At 35.3% G+C, this 20,453-nt stretch overlaps 1 protein-coding gene across 1 annotated transcript in view; it reads left to right on the forward strand.

Annotated features, from left to right (window-relative positions):
- Window positions 1-20,453, forward strand: part of COL19A1 (collagen type XIX alpha 1 chain) — a 426,484-nt gene that overhangs the window by 90,617 nt on the left and 315,414 nt on the right. The window contains exon 11 of the mRNA XM_069070725.1: window positions 18,664-18,708. Within this exon, the coding sequence (XP_068926826.1) occupies window positions 18,664-18,708 (45 nt within the window). The remainder of the gene's footprint in view (window positions 1-18,663; window positions 18,709-20,453) is intronic.

Genomic DNA, 20,453 nt, shown 5'->3' on the forward strand with positions numbered 1-20,453 from the left:
TATGGAATGGCTCAGTGCATGGGATTAGATAGCACACTTGGAGTTAAGACCATTTGGGTTAGTAAGGAATAGAGAGAGCATTAATTGAAACACTGTCTGGGTCATTGGACCAATTTATCTAGATACCTGGAGGCCTTGGTTCTTAGTCATTCTGTAAAGGTTAGTCTTGCAAGATCAGTTAATGAACACCAGGGTCTTTATAAAGACACCATCTCAAGGGAATTTAAAATGTCAGTAGGATAAAAGCAAAACCAGTTATGTTGAAACTTCTTAAAATATTAGAAAAGCTATTCCAGAAAATACTGCAGCAGAGAGCAACAAACTGATTTTCTTCAAGATTTAAATTTTCTGGCCTGATGTTTAAAGTCTACATGGAACCTCATGGTTCATTTTCTCTTGAGATTATTCCATACAGAAAAATCCACCTGTCTCTTTACCACTTCTTTCTAATGGTGGTATGAAAGTAGAGGTAACACATCTTTGAAAGATGTCTAACAATACCAGGAAATAAGTAACATATATGTGCATACAAGAAGGAACTATGATGTTAGCAGCCAGGAGTAGTCTCTTCCCCTATGGCCAAAGCAAATCAGAAGTGTCTATGACTTACTCAATAATTTTTATGGAGTTCACTGAGACATATAGGGGTAAAAATGGCTTACCCTGCATCACATGGTGTCAAAGATGTAGTATCTGAATCCAAATCTCTCTAGACTCTAGGCCAGTACTCAATCTACTACTCAAGATCCTCTATGAGTAACATGGATCTTTGAACACCATTTTAGTTCCCCCCTCCCACTACACTACCATGAAGTAAGATGAAATCATTCTAATTTTATTGGTAGAAAAACGGAGTCACAGAATAGGTACCATACCTTTGGTCACTGTCAGTAGTGCCACTTAAATGAAAATCCAGGTTATTTCCTTCTGTTCTAGTGTTCTCTCTTCACTAGATTCAGCTGTTAAGATAGTGAAACACTAATGAATAATAGAAATGTCATCTGTTTTATTCACCCCAGTTAGCTCTAGAGCCTGAACCAGGAATAACAATTAAATGAATAAAGGCATTCAAAATGAAAATAAAAGTACAACTAACATCAGTAATAGTTTGTCTTCCATTAAATCAGTGATCTCAGTAATTTGTAAAATATTTTAACAAAGTGTATGCTTATCTAGCTTTTGTTGTTTTTAAGGTGAATGTTACATTTGGGAATTTTTCTTATTGAATTGCAGTGTTTCTGCCAACACTGAGAGGCAATGTGGTGTAGGAGTAGAATACTAGACTTGGCATCTGGAAGACATGGGTTTAAATTCTGCCTCTAACAGTAGCTGTGTGACTGTGGGCAAGTTAGAGTTTATTTCCTCATCTGTAAATTGAAGGTGATGATAATAACTCTCTTACAGGGTTGTTGTAAGCCTGCAATGAAATAACGTTTGTTAAATGCTGCATAAATGTCAGTTCTCATTTTTATTACACTCAAAATACTACACATTTAATTTTCCTAAGCAATGTTCTCTGGTTAAAAAATTACAGGTAATTTAAAATATACTTCTATCAGTGTTTTGATAGACTATAGCACTGACAGGTCTCTTGGATTAATGCTACTTGTGTAAGCCTTTAAGATTATGTATTCTTCATCTTCTTAAATCCTGAGGCTGCTATCAAGTTATATAGAAAGCAACTATCAGAGATTAACTTTAATTCTAATCCTAAATACCATAATCCTTTTTCTTCAGAGAATTAGAAGACCCTAATGGCTATATTAGAAGAGAAAAAATGGTAAATTGTCCAAAAGTATATGTATAGTACCTATAAAAACAAAAATCTCATGTTTTCAAAATAGAATTCTTTGAGGAAGATTTATAAATTATGAAATAATACATTGTCCTGTGTCAGTGGAATTAAATATAAGACCAGTACAAAAGTATGAGAGCAATTAGAAATTATATAGTAGCTCTAGCCTGTACTTATAACTAGTGTGATACTGTGATAAATTAAGGAATTAGCAAGTAAATCCTATTGAACTTAAAACATACTTATATTCTGAATTTCTGCCAGGCAGTAGTTAGTTACTTGATGCATTACCTAATGTTGTTGTACTAAGGAAAATACTGGTTTAGAAATGGTATTCTTTTTTCTGAGTCTCAGGAGAAAAAAAATGGTAGAATAATGAAGTGTGCCATTTTAATAAGATGGATGTACAAAAAGTGTGGCTTGTGGACTTTGAGGAGGAAATAAGATTTAAAACTAGAGAATAAGATTATTTTGTAATCATTATAAAAGTACAAATTAACATGATCAAAATATCTACTGACTTAAATTTACAGAAAAAAATCATTGTCTTCTTTAAAGGAACAGTTAGTTGAGGAAGGAGACTGCTTGCTAGGTTTATGTTATTTTCTGTCATGGTTTTATATATTAAAAGCTGTTCAACTTAGCAACTGTTATTAGTTAAATTGTGGCTCCTGGTAAGTTAGGTTGGACAGAGGCCACTGTTAGTCAAATGAGAATGTTGCATGGTTCATTTTCCAGGAGGGGTGAATGACAAAATGGCCAAGTTAGAGACATGTGTGCGCACACACACACACACACACACACACACACACACACACACACACACTGAAGAAGAAAAGTGAGACAAGTATGAAGATACTGTAAGAACAAAACATTCCCTGGATTTTTCAAGTTAAGGTGTTTTCACAAACTATTCAGATACTTGCTTCAATTCTCTGCCTCCACCCAAGTTCATGGACAATATCAGTGCTATTTTGTTAGAAGTTTTAAAAAATGAAATTGCCTTCCTCTCCCCCTCAAGAAATAATTGTCTGTTGTGGCAACCAATAACTTAGTAATGAATACAAGGAGTAAATATGGAAGAGATATTTAATGAATACTTGATAAATTTGTGCCAAAATCAATTTCCTATATACTGTTCCACTCAGAATCTGTTTTTAAAGGCTCAGTCTACAAAGCAATTTTTCTTGAAATTATTTATAGCTAACATTTATATAGTGCTTAATATGTGCCAGGCACTGTGCTAAACACTAAAATTATTGTCTTATTTGATCCTCACAACAACCTGAGATGGAGGCACTATTATTATCCCAATTTTACCGATAAGGAAACTAAGACAAACAGAGGTTAAGTGACTTGTTGTAGGTCACACAACTAGTAAGTATCTGAGCCCAGATTTGAATTTAGGTCTTCCTGACTCCAGACCTGGTAGTCTATCCACTACACCATGTAGCCACTCATTTCATTCTCAAATTGTTAATGTGCTCCTATTTAAACTTCCAAAATGTTTTATATTTATTGAGTTATTATCTTATATATAATACTTACTATCAGTAGAATATGCCCCTTATCATTCCAACATTCTAAATTTTTTTTAATAAAAAAAATTTTTTTTGGAAGGGGGAAGGCAGGGCAATTGGGATTAAGTGACTTGCTCACAGCTAATAAGTGTCAAGTGTCTGAGGCCAGGTCCTCCTGACTTCAGGGTTGGTGCTCTATTCACTGTGTCACCTAGCTGCCCCTTCAACATTCTAAATATAATATTAAAAATACTTCTAAAAATGTAACACTTGCTGTGTTAGGACAATGGCTAATTTTTAAAGCAGCTGTTGAACTTGATGGACTTGATGGCTCATATTCTGAATTTTTTTAAAAAAAGTTGTATCTATGATTTCATAGGCAGAGAGAACTCCATATGATGAGGAAGCTTCCTCAGTGAAGATTGACCCCTGATCTGGAATTTATAAGACCTAGGGGGCACTGATAGGTCAATATGTTACTTGAACCTAGAAACAGGACTTGAACACAGTTTTTCTTTATTCTGAGGTCAGCTCTCTAACTGTTATACTACACTGCCTTTCTTCTTTTATAGTTAGGGGAATATTTTTTTGAAACTCATCATCATTCTAAAGAAGCAAATATAAAAGCTTGTAAGCTGGACTTGAAATTCTAAAAAAAACTTTAATTTTCAAAATTTATCAGAATGGTACTATGGCAAGTCATTCAAGAATAGTACTTGATTCAAGACAAAGAACAGGAAGAATATTATACTTTATTCAAAATTCTGAATTATTGTGAAGTCATCGCTCTGAAAGCATACTTTTGGGAATTGATACTATTTACTTCAAACTATTAAAAATAGGCATAAAAACACCTACTGGCTAATTTTTCTCAGGATAATTGAAAGTTGATGAATGGGGTGGCCAGGTGGCTCAGTGAGTAAGAGCACCGGCTCCAGTGTCAGGATGACCTGGGGATCAAATCCGGGCTCAGATCTTTAGCACCACACCCAGAAATAACTGGCCATGTAACCTTAAACAAGTTACTTAACACCGATTGCTTTAAAAAAAAAAAGAAAGTTGATGAATGCATGTCTAATAGATTGGATATAAACTGGTTTGGGAATTGTCAAATCATTTACTATAGTTGAAGGTTCAATGTCTCTGAGGCACAAGATCTGGGTTAAAATCATCCCTTTAAGCTTCTTAACTGTGTTACCTTGGACAGTCAACTTCCCTGGGCCTCACTTTTCTCATCTGTAAAATGAGAGTTTAGACGAAATAGCCTCAAAGATTCCTTCTAGACCTTCTTCTATGATCAGGTATTCAGATTCTCATTTTTAAAATATTTTGAATGAAATCTAAATGTATTTCTTTTGCATATGTTTGTATTTACTCCTGTATGCATATTTTGTTTTCCCCCAATAAAAGAAAAGCTCCTTGAGAAGAGACACTTTATTGTGTTTTATCTGTGTATCACCAGCACCCAGCACAATGCCTGGCATGTAGCAGACAGTTGATAAATGCTTGAATCAATGATAAATGAATGATTAGTCCAATATGTTCCACTTCAGCTAAAAGTTCACATATAGCCCTTTGGGATCATCCTACTTTTGGGACATTGCAGTAATCCAAAGTGGAAATTAGGATAATCCAAGTCAAAATGACTGGGTCATTGGGAAAATTAGTTCCATCCTTCAAAGAAAGCATTATTATATTCAGCTTGCTAAGCCAACAGTAAATACTTCATCAAGATTCAAGAACGAATTAAATATATTTTGTTAAGATTTGTATGTTACATTCTACTGTATTATCTAGAAAAAACCCAGAAATCAACTTGTCTATTCCTTTGTCTCTAGATGGAATTGAGCCTAAATCTAGAAATCTGAGCTCCAAAGCCCTCCATCAGAAACTAATTTATCATTTTTAGGGATGTTTTCCTTGTATATGACTCAGTTTGGAGTCGAGTTGGCATCACCACTTTATAAATAAAGAAGTTGTGCTTCTAGAGGGCACAGGCCAGGTGCAGTAGGGCACTTAAGGAATAACATTTGGTGAAAGGTGCCAAGTTACAAGTCTTAAAATAAAAAGACCAGCTATCTTCAGTACCTAGTTGCATTATACAATGGACCTTTCCTCTCATATTTTTAAAAGTAGCAAACTTTTGGGCATTAATGTAGTCTGGTGACCAAACTAGGAAGACCTGTTCATCTTCTATAATAATCTTTTTATTTCTTCTCTGAGAAATGCTCAAGCCATGACCTTTGTGTCCCTGTTTTTCCAAAGAAGAAATTTTGTGAGCTTTAGGAAATAAAGGCAGATGCTATTAAAGTTTATGAAGGCAACAGTCAGGACTGGTGGTTGCAGTGAATTGTAATACACTCCTTGTGATAGCTCTGCTTCAGGTATAACATAATGTCCCCAGAGACTCAGGGGCTTATAGACAGCTGATGAAGAATCTGGGGAATTCTTTTAAAATTCATTTTCCCTTCCAGCTATGTTGTCAACAAGAACTGTCCCACTGAATTTTTTCATTGAAATAAAGATTGTAACATTTTTGGAAATGGAGGAGTATTTATTTCTTTTTTTGCAGGCAGAGAAGTGAGTAAAAATAGCTAGTTTGATGTTTTATTAGTTTTGCGTTCCATATTTCCAGCTCCAACAGTCATCTCTAAATACTGCACCAATCATAGGATATTATCCCTCCAAGAATCTGTTGAGCTTTTAAAATCAGGATTGATTGAGCTTCTACTTTTCAGAAATTTGCTTTCAGATAGAGCTCACATTTTGCCTCTGCCTCTGTTCTTCATGAAGTCAGCAATGGAAAAGAAATGTTGTATCTTCCTGAAAGAAGCTTGAAATGCCCAGAACTCAAAGGCATTAAAGGGGAAAAAATGACCAGGTGGAAAATTATCTGCCTTGTGTTTGCCACATGTCTCCATGTTTGCACCATGAATTATCAGCTAATAATGACTGGCTTAAGATGGACTTTGCTTCATCTAATTGTCTCATCAGTATTTTTGCACTGATGCTTCACAAAGCTGAAATAAACAGAAACTTGATAAGGGCAGAAGGTAATAGGAGGACCGGAAAAGGGAAAATTCCTGCTAACTCTGCAACTTATTGCACTTCTCTAATGACTTCTTATTCCCTTCTAATTCCTTCTACTTGCACCCAAGGAGAGCAGTTGGCAGACCATACAACAGATGGATAAGAAGCGGCCCTCATGTGTTGGGTCTGGCACATAGACACTGGATTTTTGCTAGCCACATTTTGAGAACTTGGTTTGCTTGCACTCCTGGTTGACTTGAGTGCATCGCTCACTTCATTAGCATCCAGTCTATAAATATTAAATTATTACAAAAGAAAAAAAATCACATCTTCTTTGCTCCTCCAATTATATGATTGAGGAGAGAAATCAAATGTGGATACTTGCTGCTCAATTCAAATACATCGCAAGTGATGTTTAGGATAGACTGTGCAGTTCTTTGTTAAACTAACTTTAGCAATTAATGGTGAGAAAACTTGTGAAATCAGAGAATGTTTCAAATAGATGAGAGTAATTAATCCTAGTGATGCCTAATGAAGAAGACTCATATTTCTGTTAGAAATAGCATGAGAACAGGTCTGCTCTATAACCCTACTGGAAAAAAAATACTCCTTTTAGTTGTGGAATCTTATGTGTTCTCTGATATCCCGAGGGGCCTCTGTGTTTAAGAAATGTACTTTTAAGGAAGTAGGAACTGAATCAAATCAAGACAACAAGAATTTCTTACTTTTTCCAGACACTCTTCTAAATGCAGGAGAATATAAAGAAAGTAAAAAACATGGACCTTGTCCCCAAGGGACTCACATTCTAATGAGGAAGACAACATGCAAGCAATTTTGTACTTATAAAATATATACAGAATAAAATGACATATTTTCAGAGGGAAGGGACTTACAGTCACCTGCTAGCAGTAGAAGGTGGGAGATTAAAGGTAGACAGGCAATGGGAGAAACCTGTTGAAGAAGGTAAAATTTAAGCCTTGAAAGTAAAAGAAACTAAGAGGTAGATACAAGGTGAGAGAGCATTCCTGGCAAGGTGATTGAAAGGAAAAAGGTACTCTGCAAAAAATGGAGTGTTGGAATTAAGAAACAGAAGAAAGAACAGTATTGTTGGATCATAGAGTATATGGTTGGGGAGGAGGGGTAAGTCTGGAGAAGGAGAAAGGAATAAGAATTTATAGGACACCTACCTATAGTGCCAGACACTGAACTATTACAAATATTATCTCATTTGATCTTCACAACAATCCTGCAAGGTAGAATCTATTATTCCTCCTGTTATTAAAGTTAAGGAAATTGAGCTAAACAATGGTTAAGTGGCTTGCCCAGCATTACACAACTAATCCCTGAAGTCAAATTTGAACTCAGGTCTTCCTGACTCCAGGTCTAGCATTCTATTCACTGCACCATCAGTTGCCTCTGTTTGTAGAATATGTAGAGGGGAGTAAAGTTTAATAAAACTGGAAAGGCATAAAGGAGCCATGCTGTAAAGGACTTTAAAAGACGGAGAATATTGTATTTGATCCTGAAGGAAATAAGGAGTAAAGGGAATTTGTTGAGTAGGGGAGTGACATGGCTCAAACAAGATTAAATTCAGCAGGAATAAATGTTGTCTTAAACTTGGTTTCACAAAACAGACTTCACAAGTACAAGATAGGGGAGCCATGGTTAGATAGCAGTTTGTCTGAAAAAGATCTGAAGGTTTTGGTGGTCTGCAAGATTGATATATGAGTTAATTGATATGGCAGGCAAATGAGCTAACATAATCTTGGGCTGCACTGAGAGGTATTATTTACAGGAATGAAATGAAAGTCCTTTTTCACTCTGCAGTGGTGGTATGTTGGGTTCCAAGGACCATAATTTAGGAAGGATTTTAATAAGATGGACACTATTTACATAACAGCAATCAGGTTAGGGGGGGGCCTTGACTTCACATCATATAAAGCTGAAGAAATTTAGGATATTTATCATAGAGAAAAATCAGGGGAGCAGTGGTAGCTATCTTCTGGTATTTAAAAGATTATCTTGTAAAGGAGGACCCAGTCTTGTTCTGTCTATTACCAGAGGGTAAAAAGAGGAGGAATAGTAGAAGCTGCAAAGAGAAAAATAGACTTGATGTCAGGAAAAACTTGCTGTCAATTAGAACTGTCTCTAAGTGGTAAGGGCTGCCTCAGGAAGCAGTAGATTCTTTCTTATGAGAGGTTTTCAAGCTCAATATGTATGATTACTTGTTAGAAATATTGTAGGACTGATTCTTTTTCAAGTATAGATTGCATTAGATGGCTGCTGGAGGTCCTTTACAAATTAAAATTTCTGTGATTTCTGTGAATGGTTTTTAATCTCATATTTACCACTGTAAACTTTAAGTTTTTTTTAAATTTTCTTTTTTTATTAATTTGTTTGTTTCCTTTTAGTTTACAGGATTCAATTCCACAATTCTTTGAGTTTCATATTTTGTCCCCCTCCCTCCCTTCCCCCCCATGGCGGCTTATAGTCAAGTATAGGATCTGTAGATACTTTCACATTATACATTAGTCAGGTTATAAGGACGGATTGTACCAGCTGGAATGAAAAATGGTAAAGAGGACATAAAACCAAATAAGAGAAGGAAAAAGATCAGGTATTTTGCTTCCACCTGGATATAAACTTAGTTCTTTCTAGTTCTTTCTCTGGATGCACATATTTCTCTTCATCATGAGTCTTTTGGGATTGACTTATATCACTGCATTGCTGAGAGGAGTCCAGTCTATCAAAGTTGGTCATCACACATACGTTGTGTCTGTAATTGTGTACAAATTTCTCCTGGTTCTACTCTTCTCACTCAGCATCAGTTCTTTTAAGCCTCTCCAAGTAAATATGAAGACCATCTGCTCCTCGTTTCTTATAGCACAATAGTATTCCATAACATGCATATACCACAACTTATTGAGCCATTCCCCAATTAGTTTTTTTTTTGTTTTTCTAGAAGGGAGTATATAGTGGAGGGAAATGTGCATATTAGTTAAAGTTAATTCTTATTTTCTCTGGAGGAGGCTATACTATTCCTAATCTTCAAGAAAGCATAGATTTTCATATCTCTTAAGATTTATTAAGGATCCCCAATAACTTTTGTTTATATAGATTCTATGTATCAATATTTACCATGTTATAAATGAAAATTAATAGATTCTTAAATATTTATTAATTCATTAAACTAACATAAAGATATGCTATATGTTAACATAGATAAGATATAATTGATGAAAAATAACTATATTTTCCAAAACAAAAAGTAGTTAGAAGTGTGGCATTGTTTTACATATTATTTTTGCAAATCTATTTTTTTGGAGGGGGAAATTAAGGCAATTGCGCTTAAGTGACTTACCCAAGGTCACACAGCTAGTAAATGTCAAATATCTGAGGCCAGATGTGAATTCAGGTTGTGACTCCAAGGCCAGTGCTCTATTCACTGTGCCACCTAGCTGCCCCTGCAAGTCTCTTTAAAATCTGACCTAATAGAAGACACGTGGATTCTTGTATCTGCTTCTATATTCAATCTGTTGTGCTACTTTATTGTTGTTGAAATATATGAAGAAAATCTGACCCCATGAAGACATGCAGTTGGAAAAGGGAGGAATATTTTAATAGTTTTTATGAATATTCTTCTTTGATACTATGCCACAACTCAACAAGTGGTAGTTTCTTAAAGGTTAGATGCAATGTGGAATTTCAAAGCATATCAATGAACTTTTTGTACTCAGTTACATTAAAATATATTGCACTTTGAATGAATCTTTTGCTTGTGCATGATTCTGGTATATCATGCATTACTCATTCAGAAAATATTGGCTCACCAAGTTATGTATAGTCTCCAAATGTTGATAAATTTCATTATACAACATAAAAAATCACATTCACCAATATCAACTTTAATTTCATCAGAAAAGTCTTTAAGTAATGGGAAGCTATCAAGCTTGCATATAAAAAAGTTGTAAAATTTTCCAAAATTCTAATTTCAAATACTGTCAGTTGATTTCCCTGAGATGACAGGCTCACTTTGTTCATTTTTGAGAAAATATCTGCCAAATATCCAAGTCCAGATAATTATAGTTTGTCAGTCATATTTAATTCTTTCAAATAAAAATGGTGTTCCATGGGAGGAAAGGGAACCCAATCACACTAGTTCTTGTCCTAAAAACAAACATCATCACTTTGGCACATAGTAAAAGTGCTTTATATATATTTCCTACTTCTTCACACAGAACATTGACAAGAAATGTACTCGAGTCAAAATTTAATAAAGTTAATAATTGTATTGCTTCATCAAATACATTCTTAAGCAAAACTGACAAAAAAACCACTGTGTGGCAGTGAAAAAAATAATAATTACTAGTTCAGTTTGGTGCCTCTCCCTTGATTCTCTCTTAGGTGTCAGCAGTTTTACCTACTATTGCCTTTATACCATGAGTGCAAATGTCAGCACATTTCTTCCAGGATAAATCAGGACTTTCACAAAACTTATCCAATACATGCACAAAGGCCAAGCAAATAGTCATAAGCATGGACATGACTGAGTGTGCATAACTACATACTGAGCATTCTGTAAGGGTTCAGTGATGTGTGCTCTGGGAGGGTGGGAATAGGGGTGAAACTGAGCTCTGAAGAGTCTAAGCAACTAAATATAGACAATAAAAGAATGAAAACTGGGTAGTCCTGAGGTGGTCCAGGGAGGCCTGAGAATGAGGCCTGAAAGAGGATGAGAATGATGTATCAAAAGAGGTTCTTATAAGAAAGTCAGGAGGGGGCTAAGCATAAAGTGGGGTGGGTGGATAGGTAGGAGAGATAAATGAGTGAGATGTAGACAACCAGGGAAGGTTGGAGCTGACTATGGTGTAAGAGTGATCTGGGTGAGGGGTGGAGGGACATCCATAGTGTATGGAGTGGTAAGAATGAGAACAGTACGTATTTGGACTCCAACCCACTCCTGTTACCTTGCATTTGTTTTGTATATATTTATATATGTATTTATTATTGTTCTTTATAAAATGTAAGCTCCTGGATGTCAGGGACACTTCATTGTTGTCACTGTATCCTGAGCACCTAATGCAACAACTGTCATATAGCACACAAATTTGTTCTGATAATTTGATATGCTACTACAAAAAAATGCCACTGTGAGTATATGTGACATATATGTGACATTTCTGTCTCCGACCTCCTTGGGGCATATACCTAGCTAGTAGTGCCATCTCTAGGTCATGGATATTTTATTTATTTTGTTAACCATAGTTCCAAATTGCCTTCCAGAATAGTTAAACCAAATCATACCTCTATCAAAAATATACTGGTGTGCTTGTTTTTTATAGTTCTTCCAACATTGCCTTTTTGTTGTTGTTCAGTCATTTTCAGTTGTGTACAACACTTCATGATCCCAGTTGGGGTTTTCTTGGGAAAGATACTAGAGTGGTTTGCCTTTTCATTTTTTAGCTCATTTTATAGGAGAGGGACCTGAGGCAAATAGGGTTAAGTGACTTATCCAAGGTCACACATCTAGTAAGTGTCTGAGGCCAGATTTGAACTCTAATCTTCTGACTTGGGGACTGGTGCTCTTATCTACTGTAGCACCTAGATGCCCCCAACTTTGACTAGCCTCAGGGTTCATTTAAAAATGATCATAACTTTTGTTTTTACATAATCTTTACCTCCATATATAGACTTTCCCTTCCCCAACTCAAAGAACCATTCTCTTTAAGGAAGGATGAACACAGAAAAGAAAAGGGGGAAAAAGCAATTTGGCAAAACCAAGTCACATAGCAGTAACGTGTTCCATAGTTATCGTACCTTTTGCAAAAAAGGACAGGAATCACTTTTTCTGATCTTTTTTTTCTGTGCCAGTCTTGGTTGATGTAATGACACAACATTATAGCATTCAGTTTTTGTTGCTGATTTTTCCATTTTCCTTGTTGTTGTGTATATTGTTATCCTAATACTGTACCTTGCATCAGTTCGCATGCCTTCTCAGACTCTCTATGAGTCCTTCATATTTGTAGTTTCTTACACTACAGTAATGTTTCATAGTTCATTCTTGCATTCAGGAGGTAAGCTGGCAAGGGGCAATAAATGAATCATTAAAAAATCTGGCCTCAAGCACTTACTAGCTAGATGACACTGGGAAAGTCACTTACCTTCTGCTTGCCTCAGTTTCCTCATTTTTAAAATGAGGATAATAATAGTGCCTACCACCCAGGGTTATCATGAGGATCAAATACAATAATGATTATAAAGAGCTTAGCATAGTACTTGGCATATAGTAAATGCTATATAAATGTTACTGCTACTACTTCTATTATTACTATTACTACTACATATTAATTAGGGGATTGTTTTTATGGCACTATCTCTCCCAAAATAATGCAAACCCTATGAAATCAGACACTGTTTCATTTTTGTTTTTAAGTCAGTGACCAAAACATAGTAGGTTTTTAATAAATGCTTGATGATTTGTTGATTGATGGAAGTGAATTGACTGTTATCCATAGTTGGTCTATGATTATTAACTCAGAATCAGAAACCCATTGGTCTGGAGTAACCCCCAGTGAATGAGCTCTCATGGAGAATTTTGAATGTATTTTTGGTGGGGGATTAGAGATTGATAACTGCTAATGCCCAGTCTTTAACTCACTGAGAAGTTACTTTCTTTTTGAGGGAGTTAGGTGACTGTTGGTAAGTCAGAAAATCTTTGGAAGATGAAGGAGGATTGCTGGTCTCACCCAGACTATGACTTACTAAAGATCTTTGCGTAGAGGGATGGATTAATGGGAACAGATACATAGCTCTGAGCATTTTTAGTTGATAGCAAGAGTTAGGACTACATACCTTAGTCCTTTACTCTTATCAATCTCACTTATCAAAACAATAGTGACATAGGTTACTTTTTGATATTATATTGTATGAAAGATCTATTATTTTCTTTTGAACTGGGTTTGTTTATGTATCTATATTTATGCCTACTTTGTATTTTAAACAATCGTGATACCCATTTGTGGTTAAAAAAAAAACACTTTATGCACTTAGCATCCTTATAACATTCTATTTATAAGAATGTTTTATAAGTTGTATTCTGGTGACAGATTGGACTTAGACCTAGAAAGGAGTACAGTTCTCTTAGATAAAGGCAAACTTGTATAAGGGAGCAGAATCAGATGAAGCAGGATATCAAGAAGATGATTGTTATGGTAACAATAGATAATTTATTTTGTTTCATAGTATCTTTAACTGGTATTGATAAGAAGGGAGAAAAAACAGCTTTATGAAAGTCTTTGGAATGGTTGAAAACCTGGGGGATCTGGGGAGTTGGGGGGTATCAGGAATGTCTGCATTACGCTGTCATATAACTAATGTCCCTCTTTTGATAACTGTTTGTCAAGACCAGTGGATATGAATGAAGAGGCAGGAATTCTTTTCTTCCCTTATAATTTCTCATTTGCCAAATGAGTCAGAAAATGAGCAATGTTTATTTATTGGGAGTGGGAGGGAAGAGGTGTGCAAACTAATCACTGCAAACTTATTAGTTATAAGCAGGCAGTTAGATCTCTCTTATTTGAGAGAAGTCAAGGATTTTGGGAACCAAACCCAGCTTGAAGCTTCAGAGCTCCCTGAGAATGCTTCTGAATTGTTGTACAAAGTTTAAAAAATAGGTGAAGTGTTTAACCTGTAAATAATGCTTTAATTAAGTTAAGCAATACTTGATAATAGTTGAAGATCAGTAACTAATCTTGTGTACTCTTTCTATTTGCATTGTGTTTTTATATATTAAAAAATTTTGTTTTGTTTTTTTGTAAAGAAAATAATAGAAAATTTGCATTTTTTTCTAATTGCAAACTTTTCAATTATTTTTCTTAATCAGCAATGTGCGGGGGTGAATTTGTTCTGTGTAGTTTGGATTCTGTCAAAGGGCGGTGCTTGAGGACCTAGAGCCTCAAGACCTACAGATTCCCCAAACCTGAAGCCTATCTCTTTGACCACTAGGCCAGGGTCTCAGATTAATCACAACACCACAGCCCCCACAGGATAGTCTTTTACCCTAATTGTAGATAAAATCACTAGGAGGAAATAAACAGCTTTTCAAGACCAGATCTTGAATATGTAAACTTTTGTTTAATACTTGTTAGCATGGTAAATAGGAGAACTCAGTGCAACCATGGGAAACCAAAGAACTGTGTTCCACTGCTATTTCAGTAAGATGTGATGTTTAGCCAGGATATCTGGGAAGTAAGAATGTTTACTAATGCTGGTAGAGATATGACCCATCCTAACACTTGTCTTTGGGTAGTATTGTTTTGTTGGTATAGATAAGGATATCTAAATAAGCCTTTAGGATGGACATAGCTTCAGATTGGTATATGTGCTTTCTCGTTTCTGTCTCTTGTTTCTCAGAAATCTTATATATGCTGAGTGTGCTTGAAAAGGTGAATCTGTGATGAGATGGTAGTCTGGACTGTACGCTTATAAAAGTGATTGGCCTGAGACCCTGCCTTAATTTTTTAGAGCCCCAGATATTACACCTGTAAATTGACATACTTTCTATACTTTTCATTTACTGTGTGAAGTAAAACTTGTCCCATGAAAAGTGGCACCCTTTCTATCCTCATGGAACTTGGGTTTGTGTATTAGTCAGGAAACGTCAAAGACTGATATTAGATAAATGAAAGCAAAACTTTGAATTTGTAATAATCATAAAAGTGGCATTAGAAAGAAAGAGGCCAGGAAACCTGAATTCTAGAAACTGACTTTCCACTTGCTTCATGACCTTGGAAAAGTCCCTTTCCTTGCTTTGGCCTCAGTTTCCTTACAAGTAGAATAAAAAGGATAAATTAGATGATCTCCAAGCTGCTTTCTAAAACCCACATTCTGTGATTATGGAGAGTAAAATGTTCCCAGTGACAAATTTATGGCAAAATTTCAAAGACTCAGTACATGATGGAATATTTATGCAAGGCCTACAGCATGCACCACACTATTCTAAGTAAGTGCCAGAGAACACAAAATGAAATATCATATCTACTAGAATATCTAGAATGAGCCCTGTGTAGATCTGGGCTGATAGTAAGACAGTGGGTATCAGTACTTAGAATACATAGTGTCCATGTAATGGGCAAATATGTAAAAAATGACATGGGTATAATGATATTTGTCATAATATTTTTTTCCAAAAGTATTTTTGGCACTGGTTCAGTTTACATCATTGGATTACATACATCTTGTCATTGTGACTGACTTGTAATATGATACAAAACATTAAACTGACCAAATGATTAAAGTAATGCTGCCCTTTTTGGACAAGTGGACATACTTCTGCAATGAGTAAGAGAAGCTCCATTTCCATGAGAATGTTTCCTGGCACCAGATACTTGGAGTGTGCTTATAACCAGTAAGCCAGAAAGTGCAAGTTTCTGATAGACTAGAAAAGACCTGAAAACCAGCATTGAATTCCCTTCTGTCAGGTCTATTATGGCAATGGCTTTATAATGATACTTACTACATAGATAAGTGGATTATATTTTATTCTTCCTTCAAAACTTAATTATAATAAGGTAACATACTTATCAGTGAGCTGCTAGTTCTCATTCTCAATTTATATTGTAATGTAGTGATTGGGGAAAGCACTTTTTTTAACCTTTTTTGTCTCTGTATGCCCAGTGTCCAACACCATGCTTTGCACAGAGTAGGTACTTAATAAGTGTATCAATAGACTGATAGAAATATTTGTGTATTTAGAAACATTGAAATGTGTTGTTTATGAATATTTTACCTAGCCCCTGATAGAATTGTAAGCTCCTTGAGGGCAGGGACTGTTCTCTTTTTTCTCTTTGTATTTCCAGCACCTATCATGGTGCTGAGAACATAGCACATGGAGGATGCTTAGTGGATATTTGTTGAATTGCACTGGGGTAAAGATCAAGAAGCCAAGGTAAATTATCATAATCATAAACTCTTTGTTGTTGTTCAATTGTTTTCAACTCTTCATGACTCCTTTTGAGGTTTTCTTGGCAAAGACAGAGTGGTTTACCATTTCCTTCTGTAGCTCATTTTACAGATGAGGAAACTAAAGCCAACAGAATTAAATGACTTACCCAGGGTCATACAGCTAATAAGTGTCTCAGGCTGGTTTTGAACTCAGGTCTTCCTGAATCCAGGTCCAGCACTCTATCTATTGTGTCACCTAGCTGCCCTTACTAGAAACCTACAGCTTCCTAAAACTTAACTGAAAACATTCTATTTTCAAACAGCAGCATAGAATGGTGGATAGAGAGCTGGCCTTGAAGTCAGAAAGATCTGGGTTCAGGTTTTGCCTCTGGCACATACTGACTGTAACTTTGAGCAAATGACTCCCCACTGCTCTAGGTACCTAACATCTTAAATGGTAGAGGAGGTGCTGATCTGCACTGGTAAAGGATGTTCCTTCTCTGGGAGTTCCCCATACCAATAAAACCATAGGTCTAGTCACTTTCAGATTTATAAAGCATGTATTGTCAGAGATCAGAGAATTCTAGCAAATGCAGAGTGATAGGTGTCTTCTAAAAACTGTTTTTTGCACAAGGCAGGATTATAGATTTTTTTCTATTTAAATTTCCCTGAAGTTGTTTACTTTTGACTATGTACATTTAATATCACATTGTCTGAAATTAAAGGCAGTTATGGGCATCAGTCGGCATGAGACCCTTGTGTCCTTTAAAACACAAAGGTACCCCATTGGGTCAAACACTGTTTCAGAGGTTTGAATATTACCTGAAGACAAAGGGGAATATCTCAACAGAATCCTCCCCAGAAATTCTAAGTCTCACTTTTAATGCCTTTGTTCACTAAAAATCTCACTCTGCTTTTTTGCCTTTTTTGAGGTACTTTTAAAAATTGATGCCTTTCGGTTTTGATTAATACTTGTTTCTGAAGGTGTATCTTCTCATGCCCTTACCTGAAGAAACCTCCCTTGTAATGAAAACTTAAAAAGAAGGAGAAAAAAACAGTTCAGAAAAACTGTCTAGTACATCGTCAGTGTCTGACAATCTATCCATAGTTCCTCATTTCTGCAAAGAAGGGAGGCATGTATAACTTCTAAATCATTATTTGGGGTCAAGCTTAATCATTAAAATTACATTAAATTCAACTTTGTTTTATTGTTCTTTTATTGAATTATTATAGGCTTTATTTTACTTTTTCTGCTAACTTAACTCTGCTTCAATTCATAGAAATCATTCTTGATTTTTTTCTAGTTTCTTCACATTTGTTATTTCTTAGGGCACAGTAATAGTTCACTGCATTAACATAACATGATCTGTTTAACCATTCTCCAGTCAGTGGGTATCTACTCAGTTTACAATTATTTGCTGCCATAAAAAAATTGTTGCAATGAATATTTTGGTGCATATGGGAACTTTCTTTTGTCTTTTATCTCCTTGGGGCATATGCCAAGCATTTAGGCCTCTGTGTCAAAGGTTATGGACATTTTAGTTACGTTTACAGTATAATTTAAAATTATTTTCCAAAGTAGTTGAACTATTTCACAGTTTCACCAATAGTATATTTAGCTTGGTGGGTCTTTCTGCTTTGAAACTTTCCATCTTTTGTCATCTTTGCCTATATACTGGTTATGAGGCTGTTTTGATTTGTGTTTCTCTTCTTATTATTGTTTTGGAACTATATTCCATATTAATGTTCATAGTTTGCAATTACTCTTTTGAACAATTTTAATTGTTTATTCATATGCCTTGACTGATTATGCATTGGGAAATTGTTCTTGGTGATATGTATACACACATTCATTTAATTTTCTAGATATCTTTTTAACATACCCACCCCCTTTTTCAAAACTTCTTTTTAGTTTTGCCAAAAGTTCCTGTCAAATAGGGGGTTCTTTCCTAAGTAATTTGTATTTTCTCTTTTATCAATTACTAGGTTACTGATTTCAGTTATTTATACTATTTGCTTATCTAGTTTATTCCACTGATTTACTGTTTTTAATTTTCTAACAACTAATTGGTTTTGATGATTACTGCTTTTAATATAATTCGAAGTCTGGAAGTTAACTGTTGTCCCCTAATTTCTACTTTTTCACATGATTTCCCTTAAGTGTCTAGATCTTTTCTTCTTTTAAGCGAATTTTCTTATAATTTTGTATAGTTCTATAAAGTATCCTGTTGATAGTTTGATATAGCACCAAATCTGTCGATTATTTTAGGTAGCATACTCATTTTTATTATACATAAATGTGGCCCAATCATGAACAACAAATCTAATGTTAGTCTTTTGTGACATATACAATTTACTTGTGTGGATGTTTTTCAGGGTGAAGATGGTTTGCTTGGTGCCCCTGGACCACCTGGTCAAAAGGTAAAAATAATTTTTAAATATTCTATTTCTTTTTTAACCATAATTAGCATTTAAAATTAGGACAAGATTATTTTGAACTGTATTTAACATAATGGAACCTCTTCAAAAACCCCTATAGGAAACCACAGACTTTCACATCTTCTCTCCCAATAGACTTATGTTGAAAGGACTCACTCTCAAAAGGACATACTCTGAATAAAAATCATCAGTGATTTTTAGTAACACTCCTTTTTGTAGAACACTATAATGGTAGGATTCATTGTCCCATAGGGATAAATTTATCAGCTTTAGAATTGTTCTATGTCTTTAATGAACCCAGTCAGAGATTTAAATTCAAGTTGGAATCAACATTTCCTGACCATGTTCCTGTATTTGACTATCCGAAACCAGTATCCATTTTGAAAATTTGTATCAGAACAAACTCAGTACAATGATGCCAAGTGAATAAAATACTTTGAAAATCTCAAAGAAAGTATAAAAAATTAACCCCTTCATGAACATCCTCCTGGAAATAAGAGATTTGTAATCTTGAATGAATGAATGAATGAAGGAAAAAAAGCATTTATTAGCCACTTATTGGTGAAACAAATAGAAAAATAATACAGTCCCTATTCTCAAGAAGCTCACATTCTAATAGAGGGCAGACAAATGGTTTGCAATATTTAGCTTCAAGTCAAATGGCGAGGTTTTGTGGTCCTTAGGGTGCAACAGCAAAACAGAAGGTAACACCTCTCATTTAATGTCATTTCCACTGATAAAAGAACCTATCATTTTGTGATGTTGAACCATTTGATGATGCCAAGAACTTTGGTGGTAAGATGTTTCTTTCCTGGGTCTTTAGTACCTATGACTGTAGCACCTGAAGGAGCAGTTGCCAGGCTGCATCTCCATGAGGGTTGAAGAGGGTTACAGCAGTGACTGGATGATTGAAGCTACTTATACATGTTTTATTTTATGAGAACCTCTCTTTTTTAACCAGATTTAGCTATTTCCTAAGGGATGGAGTAGGCTTTGTGGGGAAGGAGCATGATTATATCTGACTTGAATTACTAGAAGCTCTGAGAGGGTTTTATTTTGGTAGTGAAGAAAAAAGATAGGTAAGGTACTTCTCATTCTACCAGCTGTCATACCATTGCACAAACCATACCATGGCAGGGGAGAACATTATTGATGGAGTGTAAGGTGTCCACCAGAGCTAAGGGAACAGTTTCCGGGATCCAGATAAGTTTCACAGATCTTTTCAGTAATCGGCCAGAATTGCTGTAAGTTGTCATTTTGAAAAGGTCCTTAGCTACTTCCTGTTATGACTTTTGTCCCAATTCAAACACCTCTATCATTAGACCTGAGTGAAGAAGCCAGAAATGGCAAGAGTAAAATGGGAGGACTCTGAATTTCTTCACAGCATTTCTTAATGAAATCATTCTTTGATACAGAATGTGCCAAGAATCAAATTCCAAGCCAAGGGACATGTAGATTTATCTGCTGGGAAATAACTTTGGACTTTCCAGCAGCTGTTTCTGGTGGCTACATCACGCTGGCTGGGGTGGCTGATGTACTGGAGGCATTAAGTAACTTAGATGTTAGCTTACATTAAGTGGTGAGGTTAAAGTCTGTATTCCAGGAATAAAAAGTAGACTTCTATCTTCTGAAGCAAAATGTTCAACCTACAGTCACTTTCTACCAGTGTGTCCTACCAGAGTAGATCTGACAAAATATTTTCTAATACATTTCTCATCCATCTTTTA

Source organism: Petaurus breviceps, unplaced genomic scaffold (assembly GCF_028583685.1).
Source record: "Petaurus breviceps papuanus isolate PSGF00001 unplaced genomic scaffold, PetGlider_PUasm1.0 90822, whole genome shotgun sequence".
Classification (NCBI taxonomy): domain Eukaryota; kingdom Metazoa; phylum Chordata; class Mammalia; order Diprotodontia; family Petauridae; genus Petaurus; species Petaurus breviceps.